At 43.2% G+C, this 15,237-nt stretch overlaps 1 protein-coding gene across 2 annotated transcripts in view; it reads right to left on the reverse strand.

The window, feature by feature from the left end:
* The window catches only part of LOC135508155 (lateral signaling target protein 2 homolog), a 56,927-nt gene that overhangs the window by 19,246 nt on the left and 22,444 nt on the right, over positions 1-15,237 (reverse strand). For both annotated transcript variants that reach the window (XM_064928170.1, XM_064928169.1), the window contains exon 2: positions 2,534-2,674. In XM_064928170.1, the coding sequence (XP_064784242.1) occupies positions 2,534-2,674 (141 nt within the window). The remainder of the gene's footprint in view (positions 1-2,533; positions 2,675-15,237) is intronic.

Below are 15,237 nucleotides of genomic sequence, written 5' to 3' on the forward strand. Positions count from 1 at the left end.
GTCTGGAGAAGTCTGAACAGGGAACAGGCTGAAAACAATTAAACAGGCCAATGCACAGAATGGTCCCATTACAGGCCTCAATCAGCCCTCAACTAAATCCCATAATTCCAGCGGTGCAGACAAACTTCTCCCGCACAGTGAGAGCTAATCAAGAGCTTGTGCCGCTGGCATGTACAAGAGTTCGAACAATGAGCCTTTTCTCTCCCTCCCTCCCTCTCCAGGAACAGCACTACGTCGCTGCTGCTAGCCCCGAGGAGCAAGATTAAAAAAGCTTAACTACCGACTTTATTGCAGTGCTGTATTACCTACGCCGGTTCCCAGTGCCCCACCAGCCCAATGCTCATCTGGCCATTGTCCTGTGTGCAACACTACAGCTTGGCCTAATCTTGAACACCATCAGCCTCTCGTCGCACAACATGACGATGTTGAGATGATACCTACACTAGCAGAAGATAGATGGAGAGCTTGCTCACTCTACACGCCTACCCTCTAAGTTGATGCTTTGCCAGGAAAAGAGAAAAGAAGAACGAGCAATCTCTTCCACTGGTGCAGTCCATGCTGTGAGAGCAACTAAGCCGACATAACGTGTGCAGCTTGGCACCTCTGAGGCCCACGGCCATCAAAAAGAGCTCCTAACAGAAATGTTAGGGTCGAGAGGACAACTCTCCTCCGTCAGAACACTTGGTTTCCATTCGGGGGGTCTGATGTATAGGTGGTATTATTAAAGCATGCTGGTAACATGGTGTTCCTTGTCTCAACGAGGTAACCTACATCAAAAAACTTTTAGACCTATGGGAGTTAAAAGCCGACCTGACAAGTATCACATATACTACGCGTTAAACCGCATTTTGTTTCACAGAAGTATTAGTGTGGAAGCAAAACACGAGCTGAGAGAATAAGAGGCCGTGTTGCGTCCCTGAAGCACTTCTTTTCTTTCAGGGGGAAATATGGAACGAGCCAAACCAGGATTGATGATTCTCAGTCGCTGAAAACGTCCTGCAGTCCAGCTAAAAGCCTTTGGGTTTATGAAGCACAACATGACGCAAAGCTAACACACAGTACTTCCCGGCGTGGTCAATTTAAGGTGATAATGACGCGAATACAAAAACTCAGCATAGAGAGAGATGGCGGGAGAAGGGACAATGAGAGCGTGGAATGGAGAGAGAGCGAGATGGCGGGAGAAGGGACAATGAGAGCGTGGAATGGAGAGAGAGCGAGATGGCGGGAGAAGGGACAATGAGAGCGTGGAATGGAGAGAGAGAGAGATGGCGGGAGAAGGGACAATGAGAGCGTGGAATGGAGAGAGAGCGAGATGGCGGGAGAAGGGACAATGAGAGCGTGGAATAGAGAGAGAGAGATGGCGGGAGAAGGGACAATGAGAGCGTGGAATGGAGAGAGAGATGGTGGGAGAAGGGACAATGAGAACGTGGAATGGAGAGAGCGAGAGAGAGAGAGAGAGAGAGAGAGAGAGAGAGAGAGAGTGGGTGGGTGGGGGGAGGATGGAGAGAGGAGGAAAAAAATAAGAGGGGGAAAGCAGTTGGGGATCAAGCAGTGACCTTATTAGGAACATCCCCCTCTGGGCCCTGGGTGCACGAGGCTCAGGCACATTGGTGGGCCTGCTAACGACCTCTCTGTCTGCCCCCCCCTGAACACCAACCTAGCAGGCAGCAGCATGGCAGCAATCAATCACAAAGTCCAGACCCCACACACCTGAAGGAAGACCAGTTTAGAAACCCTCCCCAACTCCAAATGGACACAACAGTCTTCCATTGGTCATGTAACAGGTCTCAAACAGAGACAAATACGTCTCAGAGGAGAAAAGGCGTAATCTCTGGTCAAGCAGACTAATATCCTATAGTGGATCTACATAACACTGACATAAGTCATTCAAAACAACCTGACAGTCAATCCTTTACCCTGACCCCATAGTGCCTGAAAACACCAATCCAGGTGTCATGATATCTATGTAGAGAATATCTATGTAGAGACTTCAAGATCCAATCTCTAATACCTCCACTTCATTGATCTTTCCAGAGTCACTCATCCAAGTCTTCATTCCTGACCTCGATAACCTGATAAAGGCTTTCAAAACAGCAACAAAACCTGATTGAATCAACTGCTTGCACTCAGAGGGACTCCTTACCACTGTGAACCTGCGTGATTTCACAGCCCGTCCAATCAATGCTTACTGGAATAATCGCACAACCCCTACCATATCAGCCAACTAATCTCAGGCTTTTTGCAGTTCAAACTCCCCTGTTGTAGAGTTTGTTGTCATAGTTTTAAACATTTGAGGTCAAACTTCAATACCTCACTTTAATTGGCATGGTGGACTCTTCAAGTGCTCTCTGCCTAACTGGGTTACAGCATTAACTCTCAAATGAAATGTCGGATGGAGTTTTACAAATTTATGGAGCTGGAAATTAGAAATTAAAAGCATGGTGAAATGAAACAATAAGAGACCAGCTACAGAATTGTGGCAGTATTCCGAGGGTACTGAAATTAACCAGTGTCAACCCCTATAGATTCTTACCTGACAGGATCTGAACTGGTTGACCAGCAGCGTACACCTCTGAGGCTCCTTCCTCCCATCTAGGCTGTCCAGTTCTGTGGCCACCTGGTTGAGCTCCTCATCAGCATAGTAGAACTGGGCCAGGAGCTGAGGGTCCGTCCTCTGTACAGAGAGACGGAGAGGTTAAATAAAGCACTTCAGAGGTTTTTAATCGTAGTAGATCAGCTGAACATTGACATAAAGGGCATTGCACATGGGGAAAGGGTTTTAAATAAGGCACTCCCATCTCCTCTCCTCTATATCCCAGTTACAATGATACGTCATGTGGGGCCTTTGACTTTATTGACAACAAAGACATAATACCATAAAAACAGGATTACAGAGGTGTACATGTATGCCGTGTATGAGCACCAGGACGGTGAAAACAGGCTGGGTTCTAGAGGGTGGAACGTTAATAGATGGTTAATATGGTCCGTTCTCTCCCCAGAAGAGCAGGGGTAATTAGAGAGCTTGGCCCTGGTAAAGGATTTGTGTCATTATCTCACACTGTGTGCTGTTCCGTAGGGAAGAGCACAGCATACAAGATCATCCCATTGCTAAGCATATTTATACTCTCTCATTCATTCATTCATATATATATATATATCATAACCAAATATATTGTATTTGAAGCTGGTATACAAAAGTTTTTAAAAAAGGCACACAAAAAACTTTGTGCACATAGAACAGGTCGACCGCATCTTAGACTTACTTTCAATGAGAATGACAGATCTATAACTCACATTTCTATGTGAATTCGGTCAGGTCACTGAAAAAGTTACACATTACATCTTTAAAGTCAACAGCATCATGAACTTTGCCAGGAGGCCGTAAGTGGACCTTCTAGGAAGAAAATAACGCCATGTAAAAATCAAAACTCAACCCAAATTTCTTTTACTGACCACAAAAATCTAAATTTTGCAATGGCCATGTCAGTCTCCGGACTTGAACCCCATTGAAAACCTGTGGTTTGAATTGAAGAGGGCAGTCCATAAGTGCAGATGAAAGAAATCAAGGATCTGGAAGGATTCTGTATGGAGGAATGGTCTAAGATCCCTCCCAACATGTTCTCCAATCTCAAATCATTAGAAAAGGGCTCAGTGTCGTTATCCTTGCAAGGGGAGGGTGCTCAAGTATTACACAGGGGTAACAATTTTGACCCTTATCTTTTTGAGATTTTGTAAAATCACTTCCTCTGAGCAAATATTAGTATAAAATAATTTACCAATATTCTTTCTTGGGGGGGGGGGGGGAAATACAAGAACTCAATATTTATATTATTTATTTATCTTTTTTGCTCATCTTTATCAAGGGTGCTAATCATTTTAGACCTGACTGTACATGCTCCATCTCTATAAATCCCTAACTTGTGAAGTATGGGAAGAAGCTGCAGGCCCAGCTGCCAAGATTGGGAGAAAGGCAGCAAAGGATTTACAAAATGCAAAAAACTGTTTGTTCTACTACTGGGAAGGATCAATGGCCTGCCTCTCAACACATCTCAACCAGCCATTAGGCCCCGAACTCTCAGAACATCCATCATACACATTAATGGAGGGCAGAGGAATGGCTGTACTATGAGAGAAAATGGTGTTACATTGCTGATATATAGAGAGGAAATGGCAGATTGTGAGTGCTCCAGACAGAGGTTGATCGAGAGGAGAAAAGGCAGTCTGAGTGTGTGCCCGCTCGCAGTACTAAATGAAAAGCATTAGAGCAGAGAGACAAACAGCTGAGGAAACAGAGGGCCTGTGTGGTTTTCTAAGAATGACAGTAGCCCTGTCAGAGACAGTTAAAGCATAAAAACAGTCTTCACACCACAGGCCATCCCATCTTCAGCGTGGTCATTGAGCACAGCTCACAGAACACCGGTAAAGAAGTGCCTGCTGCTGTAAACCACCACCTCTGAGCCAGGAGGGGTAGCTGAGAAGATGGTGCATCATGGATGACAAATTCAGGATGAAACAATAGGTTGTTCATGCTCAAAAAACTGGAGTAGAATTGAAAGACAGAATTTACCATGTAAAAGGAACCATGAGCACCAAGATGTGAAGTTCATAGGTGCATGTTAAATCTGTTGTGAAATGAAAGATAGGTCTATATTTTGGAGAAATTAAAGGCATACAGTGCATACGGAAAGTATTCAGACCCTTTGACGTTTTCCACATTTCGTTACAGCCTTATTCTAAAATGGATTAAAGAAAAAAAATGTTCCTCAATCAATCTACACACAATACCCCATAACGACAAAGCGACCATATTTTCCTATGTACCGGTATTGACGCACGGACCGGTTTGGGTTTTTACTTTACCTTGTATAACACTATTTCAATGTTTGGTTTGTTAAATGTGTTACGCCATGTGTAATGTCAGTTTTATAGTTTACTCCGTTAGCTACTTGAGTCATCTCTCTCCCTCTACACACACCCAGCCCCGTCCCTTCCTTCAAGGAGAGCAACCACTTGCAGTCTGCATGGTCAATGCTGCAGATGACAAGATGTTGGTGATAACAATGCTGCTTTCCACCTTTTTTTAAGGGGGTAGATCAGCTTTACTATTGCAGATAGATTGTAGCTTCCATCAATGTAATTCACCGCGTCATTTCGCATCCACCATATATTTTTTGGTGTCCACACACTTTTTAAAATATATTTTCCTTTATTATTTCCCATCTATTTCAGATCTAGTTTCTATTTGCCATATATTTTTTCCATTTTGCTTGTTAATATAAATCCACATGCGTTCAATACACTATTAGTTTGAGACTGTAACGTTCTGTGCTTCACGGAAACATGGCTCACTGGAGAGACGCTATCCGAAGCGGTGCAGCCAACGGGTTTCTCCACGCATCGCGCCGACAGAAACAAACACCTTTCTGGTAAGAAGAGGGGTGGGGGTGTATGCCTTATGGCTAACGAGGCATGGTGCGATGAAAGAAACATACAGGAACTCAAATCCTTCTGTTCACCTGATTTAGAATTCCTCACAATCAAATGTAGACCGCATTATCTACCAAGAGAATTTTCTTCGATTATAATCACAGCCGTATATATCCCCCCCAAGCAGACACATCGATGGCTATGAACGAACTTTATTTAACTCTTTGCAAACTGGAAACCATTTATCCGGAGGCTGCATTCATTGTTGCTGGGGATTTTAACAAGGCTAATCTGAAAACAAGACTCCCTAAATTTTATCAGCATATCGATTGCGCAACCAGGGGCGGAAAAACCTTGGATCACTGTTACTCTAACTTCCGCGACACATATAAGGCCCTGCCCCGCCCCCCTTTCGGAAAAGCTGACCACGACTCCATTTTGCTGATACCTGCCTACAGACAAAAACTAAAAAAAGAAGCTCCCACGCTGAGGTCTGTCCAACGCTGGTCCGACCAAGCTGACTCCACACTCCAAGACTGCTTCCATCACGTGGACTGGGACATGTTTCGTATTGTGTCAGATAACAACATTGACGAATACGCTGATTCGGTATGCGAGTTCATTAGAACGTGCGTTGAAGATGTCGTTCCCATAGCAACGATTAAAACATTCCCTAACCAGAAACCGTGGATTGATGGCAGCATTTGCGTGAAACTGAAAGCGCGAACCACTGCTTTCAATCAGGGCAAGGTGTCTGGTAACATGACTGAATACAAACAGTGCAGCCATTCCCTCCGTAAGGCTATCAAACAAGCTAAGCGTCAGTACAGAGACAAATTAGAATCTCAATTCATCGGCTCAGACACAAGAGGCATGTGGCAGGGTCTACAGTCAATCACGGACTACAGGAAGAAATCCAGCCCAGTCACTGACCAGGATGTCTTGCTCCCAGGCAGACTAAATAACTTTTTTGCCCGCTTTGAGGACAATACAGTGCCACTGACACGGCCTGCAACGGAAACATGCGGTCTCTCCTTCACTGCAGCCGAGGTGAGTAAAACATTTAAACGTGTTAACCCTCGCAAGGCTGCAGGCCCAGACGGCATCCCCAGCCGCGCCCTCAGAGCATGCGCAGACCAGCTGGCTGGTGTGTTTACGGACATATTCAATCAATCCCTATACCAGTCTGCTGTTCCCACATGCTTCAAGAGGGCCACCATTGTTCCTGTTCCCAAGAAAGCTAAGGTAACTGAGCTAAACGACTACCGCCCCGTAGCACTCACTTCCGTCATCATGAAGTGCTTTGAGAGACTAGTCAAGGACCATATCACCTCCACCCTACCTGACACCCTAGACCCACTCCAATTTGCTTACCGCCCAAATAGGTCCACAGACGTTGCAATCTCAACCACACTGCATAAACCCATCTGGACAAGAGGAATACCTATGTGAGAATGCTGTTCATCGACTACAGCTCGGCATTCAACACCATAGTACCCTCCAAGCTCGTCATCAAGCTCGAGACCCTGGGTCTCGACCCCGCCCTGTGCAACTGGGTACTGGACTTCCTGACGGCCGCCCCCAGGTGGTGAGGGTAGGTAACAACATCTCCTCCCCGCTGATCCTCAACACTGGGGCCCCACAAGGGTGCGTTCTGAGCCCTCTCCTGTACTCCCTGTTCACCCACGACTGCGTGGCCATGCACGCCTCCAACTCAATCATCAAGTTTGCGGACGACACAAGTGGTAGGCTTGATTACCAACAACGACGAGACGGCCTACAGGGAGGAGGTGAGGGCCCTCGGAGTGTGGTGTCAGGAAAATAACCTCACACTCAACGTCAACAAAACTAAGGAGATGATTGTGGACTTCAGGAAACAGCAGAGGGAACACCCCCCTATCCACATCGATTGAACAGTAGTGGAGAGTAGCAAGTTTTAAGTTCCTCGGCATACACATCACAGACAAACTGAATTGGTCCACTCACACAGACAGCATCGTGAAGAAGGCGCAGCAGCGCCTCTTCAACCTCAGGAGGCTGAAGAAATTCGGCTTGTCACCAAAAGCACTCACAAACTTCTACAGATGCACAATCGAGAGCATCCTGGCGGGCTGTATCACCGCCTGGTACGGCAACTGCTCCGCCCTCAACCGTAAGGCTCTCCAGGGGGTAGTGAGGTCTGCACAACGCATCACCGGGGGCAAACTACCTGCCCTCCAGGACACCTACACCACCCGATGTTACAGGAAGGCCATAAAGATCATCAAGGACATCAACCACCCGAGCCACTGCCTGTTCACCCCGCTATCATCCAGAAGGTGAGGTCAGTACAGGTGCATCAAAGCTGGGACCGAGAGACTGAAAAACAGCTTCTATCTCAAGGCCATCAGACTGTTAAACAGCCACCACTAGCATTGAGTGGCTGCTGCCAACACACTGACACTGACTCAACTCCAGCCACTTTAATAATGGGAATTGATGGGAAATGTAAATATATCACTAGCCACTTTAAACAATGCAACCTTATATAATGTTACTTACCCTACATTATTCTTCTCATATGCATACGTATATACTGTACTCTATATCATCGACTGCATCCTTATGTAAAACATGCATCACTAGCCACTTTAACTATGCCACTTTGTTTACATACTCATCTCATATGTATATACTGTACTCGATACCATCTACTGTATCTTGCCTATGCTGCTCTGTACCATCACTCATTCATATATCCTTATGTACATATTCTTTATCCCCTTACACTGTGTATAAGACAGTAGTTTAGGAATTGTTAGTTAGATTACTTGTTGGTTATTACTGCATTGTCGGAACTAGAAGCACAAGCATTTCGCTACACTGGCATTAACATCTGCTAACCATGTGTATGTGACAAATAACATTTTATTTGATTTATCTTACTGTCTGCAAACAGCTAGAATGTCTTTTCTTTGCAATTTCTGGCTAAAATGAAGTGTTAACTAGCTAGCTATATGTACTTAGTTGGGAAGTCAAACTGAAGCGCCTGGTTAAATTGTGCATATGAGCCTTTTTAAATCTCAAAATGGTTAAAGCCGCCTAAGGTCGATGTCAGCATAAAAATCTATCAGTTGAAGCTAGAGATGTGCTTTTTTAGCATTGGATCAGTCTCAATCCACCACATCCGCCTATGTCGCACTTCTGCGGTGAAAGGTGACAGAGCTGGAACAGTGTTTATCAGACCATAATACATCCCGAAAATTGTTCTCACAAAAATCGCCTGAACGTTTTAGCCTAATACATCTCTAAAACTACTTCCCTCTATGGAAAGATGAACACAATGGTGTTGTCCGTTTTGCTCTACGACCCCCACAAGTGTCTGAAGTCGGTACAGCTGATCTGCCAACTTCTTTCTGTAGCGTCTGAACAGTTTGGGCTACACACTACTACGACCCCTTTGTGGAAAGGAGAGATTCTCACAAACATATCGGCTGTTTAGTTCTAGGACGCCCACAAACCTCTCGTCTGAAAGTCCCCCGGTACCAGCCAAAAACATTTTATGGAAGTACAGTGTATATATATATATAAATAAATAAAACATAAAAGACTGTTTAGTGCCAAATATAAAAGGGTTAAAAATTCTCTCATATTAGGACAGACACTTCAGAACAAACTTCCCATAGACTTTTTTTTGAAGGGACTGTTGTTCCATGTAGTGAATGTGTTATTCAAAGCGTTTGTATGTTAGATTGGCATAGGCTAGTGATTTTGCTGTTCATTACTCATCTTCTAGGCTGAGGAAAAGTACATGTGGCAGTTATTCTAACATCTTCAAAGTGCTCTTCCTCGAGTTGCATGTTCTGTTAAGATGAATAACCATCATCCAAATGTAATTTCTGTCATTCTGAGCACCCCGGGTGGACGCCCTAATCAGGTTACGCACCCAATTTATGTGACTGATAAATTTCTCAAATTAAAATGCTGCCAGTGAAAATGTCCAGGACAGCAATTTCCTAACAGAAACCCTGTTATGCCTAGACAATATCTTGATTTACCCAGTTTATCAAAATAAATGACATTGTTATGTAGTTAGATTAGTAAAAAAGTTAAATTGATTGCATAATCGATTCATTAAATGCATACATGGCTATCTCTGAAAAATGTTGAAGTAAAACAATTATGGCAAAATGAAAATAGATGCCCAATTAGAGTAGTAGCTTACTTTCTGTCTGGATAAAGACCCATTCTGTAACTTTTGCTATTATGCCTTATTTTCTTGCCGTGGTATCGAGCATTGTGATACTAAACCTGGAATCGAAGTAAACATTATGGTATCCTAACACTACAATAGAGAGCACTAGAGTTTAGGGCTGTGCAGTATACCATATTTTATGATATACCGGTATTGAGGCAGGGACCGGGTTGGGTTACTTTCTATACTGGTATTTGAATGTTTGGTTTGTTAAATGTGATACGCCATGTGTGATGTCAATTTGTTTAGTTTTCTTCGCTACTTGAGTCATTGCTCTTCGCTCTCTCTCTCGGTGTTACTTTCCACACAGACCTAGCTACGCCCCCTGCCACTCAAGGAGCGCAATTGTTGTTCCTCAATGAGACACTTGCGTTCAGTCTGCATGGTCAATGCAGCACATGCCACAATGTTAATGACAATGCTGTTTTCACTTTGCTTCTTAATAGTAATCAATTATCGTTCTATAATGACACTATTCGTTTATGTTTCTTACATCAGCAAACAGCTAGTTTGTATTTTCTTAGCTAGTTGCCCTAAATCTTGTAAGACTCTAATCGTTAGCCGCTAATGCTAATAGCTAGCTAGCTAATAAAATGTACTGAGTAAGAGCAAACGTTGCAAGCTAATACAGCCTGATAATACCAGTGATGGTGTAGACTTAAATTAGCATGTTGTATGTGCAACAGTATCATCTAAATCAAAGAGGAATATGCAAAGCAAGGATATGTTAGCTACAAGAAGTGGCTAGGAGAAAACATGCAATATAGGCAAAACTTATAAGGTCCTCTAGGAAACACTTATCAGCACTTTGGTTCCTACCCTGTCACAATAACTCCTCCCTGACATTTTAATTCATTGTCATCTCAAACAAAACGGTATTCAAAGTGCCCACTGTTATATTCTAACTATAGAATTAGAATAGTCAATATATTTCCATTATTACAACAGTTCTGCTATAATTCGCAAGTCAAATCGCAATATTTGGTTAATCCTAGATTTGCCCGTATTGTACAGCCTTACATGGCAGTATGAAAATTCTCTCAACTGAGCAGTGGTGTAAAGTACTTAAGTATTTTTACTTAAGTACTACTTATGTCGTTTTTTTTGGGGTAATCTTTACTTTGCTATTTTTGGCAACTTTTACTTTACTATATTCCCAAAGAAAATACTGTACGTTTTACTTCAGACATTTCCCTGACACCTAAAAGTACTCATTACATTTTGAAACCTTAGCAGGGCAGGAAAATGGTCCAATTCACACACTTGTCAAGAGAACATCCCTGGTCATCTACTACCTCTGATCTGGAGGACTCAAACGCTTTGTTTGTAAATTATGTCTGAGTTTGAGTGTGCTCCTGGCTATCCGTAAATAAAAACAAATTTGGTGCCACCTGGTTTGTTTAATAATATAAGGAATTTGAAATAATTTCTACTTTCTTTTGATACTTAAGTATATTTTAAACAAAATACTTTTACTCTAGTAGAATTTTACTGATTGACTTGTACTCGAGTCATTTTCTATTAAAAAGGCATCTTTACTTTTACTCAAGTATGACAATTGGGTACTTTTTCCACCACTGCAATTGAGTGCAGGAAATTCAGAAATGACAAAAGTGCTGACATTTGTTTTGGTTGAAGTTGAATTGAACAGTATAAAACAAACAAAAGAAAGAAAGATTCATTTAAATCCCTTATAATGTATGTGTTGCCACCCTAGGATCACTCACTACTCAAAGCCAGCCAATGTACAACTTTTATTATTCAAATCTAAAAATACCATGATATATTTTAAATTGTGATATATATTGTCCATATTGCCCAGCCCTACTAGAGTTGAGCACACTATAATGAACTGTATTGTACTCCTCTTCTGTGCTGTTCTTTGATGGCCAAACTTATTAAAAACAGATGTTTATATGATTGGTTGAGATTTGGTCCGGTCCAGACCAACCAAATCTTGTTTAAAATAAATACCCAAATATGCAAAGGAGGGTATTGCATATATTTTTTTTAAACTTTCAGCACCTATTTACCTGAGAATGACATTCATATCCATAATTATGCATTTCCATTTCTGTGTGTACAGATCAGGGACCCATCACGTAATTCCATTACCACAATTTTGATACCTGGTGTAAATCCACTTCACTTACTGTCGCTCAATAACCGAAAGATCATTTTTTTAAAGTCAAGGTGTCATGTCATAGCTCACACCCCCATTGTTTCTGCAGACATCTTTGAATCTTAATTCGGAACAGATATTTAAAGAGTTTTTGGAAAACATAAAGGAGATAAACAGAAGGAGATTTCGCATCTGCACAGTTCTTCCAGTAAAATTATTTGTTTTGTAAAATTGTTCAGTGTAAATGGATAAAAGTAGTCCTTGTGCAGAGTTGTATGGTTTGTATTCTAAGTTTGTTAAACTTTGAAATAAATGTTTTTTGTTTTGGCATACATTTTAAAGTTAAACATTTTAGTCTCGGCACAATTCGGTTACTGTGGATTGCACATCTATCAGTCTTCTGTCATGTTCGGTTGTCATACAAACAAGAATGGCATGACAACAAAAAGGTTAGTGGAATTCGCTAAAGCACCAAACTGCTGGGCTACCTTCCTTTGTATGTTAGTCAATTGAATGTCTGAAGGATGACATGTAGGACATACAAGCAGCTGGATAGGAAGCTGTACCAGGCCAGGGGCTCGCATTTAGGGGCACAATCTAGCTCAGAGGGATGGCATTCCTCTGGGAGTTTCTGGAGGACACAAGCAAGGCCCACCAGACTCAGAGGAAGACAAGAAACTATTGAGATAGGAGTAGGCCATAGGGCTGCTGCTGCGGCATTCCACATTCAAGAAGGGAACATTCCAACAGTGTTGCATCATGGGCCGAAGTTGACAGTGGGCAATATGCTGGCCCATCTTTCTTATGAGGGTCTAATCTGGAACGGTCATTCTCATCAAACTTCCCTGATCAGTCATACTGAAACACTCCCTTCCCATATTTTGAGATTTGGTATGATATTTAGGCTTACAGTAAAATACGATTGGGTCGACAATAGCTTCTCCCTTTTCCTCCTGGCTACCCCAACCCCGGCCAACAGTTCCCCACACAACGCAGCTTCTTGCCCAAGCCTCCCCAGCTCCTCCTTCACCCAAATCCAGATAACAGATATTCTGGACCCGTACAACTCACCTGGGCTAGACAATCTGGACCCTCATTCTAAAATTATCCGCCGCCATTGCTGCAACCCCTATTACCAGTCTGATCAACCTCTTTCGTATTGTCCGAGATTCCTAAAGATTGGAAAGCTGCCGCGACCTGTATGCTCTCGTCGCCAGACCAACTGGCTCCAGGTCATCCTGGAGTTTATTTATGAAATGGTCTGCCTACCTATGTGAGAGACGCAGACTTGGTCTCAACCTTTAAGTCTTTACTGAAGACTCATCTCTTCAGTGGGTCATATGATAGAGTGTAGTCTGGCGCAGGAGTGTGAAGGTGAACGGAAAGGCTCTGGAGCAACGAACTGCCCTTGCTGTCTCTGCCTGGCCGGTTCCCCTCTTTCCACTGGGATTCTCTACCTCTAACCCTATTACACTGGCTTACTGGTGCTCTTTCATGCCGTCCATAGGAGGGGTGCGCCACTTGAGTGGGTTGAGTCACTGACGTGATCTTCCCGTCTGGGTTGGCAACCCCCTTGGGTTGTGCCGTGGCGGAGATTTTTGTGGGCTATACTCGGCCTTGTCTCAGGATGGTAAGTTGGTGGTTGAAGGTATCCCTCTAGTGGTGTGGGGGCTCTGCTTTGGCAAAGCGGGTGGGGTTATATCCTTGCTGTTTGGCCCTGTCTGGGGGTATCATCGGATGGGGCCACAGTGTCTCCTGACCCCTCCTGTCTCAGCCTCCAGTATTTATGCTGCAGTAGTTTGTGTGTCGGGGGCTGGGGTCAGTTTGTTATATCTGGAGTACTTCTGTCTTATCCGGTGTCCTGTGTGAATTTAAGTATGCTCTCTCTAATTCTCTCAGAGGACCTGAGCCCTAGGACTACCTGGCATGATGACTCCTTGCTGCCCCCAGTCTACCTGGCCATGCTGCTGCTCCAGTTTCAACTGTTCTGCCTGCGGCTATGGAATCCTGACCTGTTCACCGGACGTGCTACCTGTCCCAGACCTGCTGTTTAACTCTCTAGAGACAGCAGGAGTGAGAGAGATACTCTTAATGATCGGCTATGAAAAGCCAACTGACATTTACTCCTGAGGTGCTGACTTGCTGCACCCTCGACAACCACTGTGATTATTATTATTATTATTAATTGACCATGCTGGTCATTTATGAACATTTGAACATCCTGGCCATGTTCTGTTATAATCTCGACCCGGCACAGCCAGAAGAGGGCTCATAGCCTGGTTCCTCTAGGTTTCGTCCTAGGTTTTGGCCTTTCTAGGGAGTTTTTCCTAGCCACCGTGCTTCTACACCTGCATTGCTTGCTGTTTGGGGTTTTAGGCTGGGTTTCTGTACAGCACTTTGAGATATCAGCTGATGTAAGAAAGGCTATATATATAAATTTGATTTGATATATAAGTCTTTGCTAGGTACAGCTCCGCGTTCTCAGCTCACTGGTCACCATAAAAACACCCACCAGTTGCACACGCTCCAGCAGGTATATCTCACTGGTCATCCCCAAAGCCAACACCTCCTTTGGCAGCCTTTCCTTCCAGTTCTCTGCTCCCAATGACTTGGAACGAATTTCAAAATTCACTGAAGCTGGAGACTTATATTTCCCTCGCTAACTTTAAACATCAGCTATCTGAGCAGCTAACCGATCGCTGCAGCTGTCTATAGCCCATCTGTAAATAGCCCATCCAATCTACCTACTTCATCCCCAAATAATTTTTATTTACTTTTCTGCTCTTTTGCACACCAGTATTTCTATTTGCACATCATCATCTGCTCATCTATCACTCCAGTGTTAATTTGCTAAATTGTCATTAATTCGGTACCATGGCCTATTCATTGCCTTAGCTCCTGCCATTTACACACACTGTATATAGACTTTCTACTTTGTTATTGACTGTACACTTGTTTATTCCATCTGTAACTCTGTGTTGTTGTTTGTGTCGCACTGCTTTGCTTTATCTTGGCCAGGTCACAGTTGTAAATGAGAACTTGTTCTCAAATAGCCTACCTGGTTAAATAGAGGTGAAAAAAAATAAAGCCTGTCAACATTCTCTCTCACACACACACACACAGTTGAAGTCGGAAGTTTACATACACTTAGGTTGGAGTCATTAAAACATGTTTTTCAACCACTCCAGAAATTTTCCAATAGTTGTTTACAGACAGATTATTTCACAATTCCAGTGGGTCAGAAGTTTACATACACTAAATTGACTGTGCCTTTAAACAGCTTGGAAAATTCCAGTTATGTCATGGCTTTAGAAGCTTCTGATAGGCTAATTGACATCATGAGTAAAAAAATTTTTTTACCTTTATTTTACTAGGCAAGTCAGTTAATTAAGAACAAATTCTTATTTTCAATGACGGCCTAGGAACAGTGGGTTAACTGCCTGTTCAGGGGCAG

Source organism: Oncorhynchus masou, chromosome 21 (genome assembly GCF_036934945.1).
Source record: "Oncorhynchus masou masou isolate Uvic2021 chromosome 21, UVic_Omas_1.1, whole genome shotgun sequence".
NCBI lineage: Eukaryota > Metazoa > Chordata > Actinopteri > Salmoniformes > Salmonidae > Oncorhynchus > Oncorhynchus masou.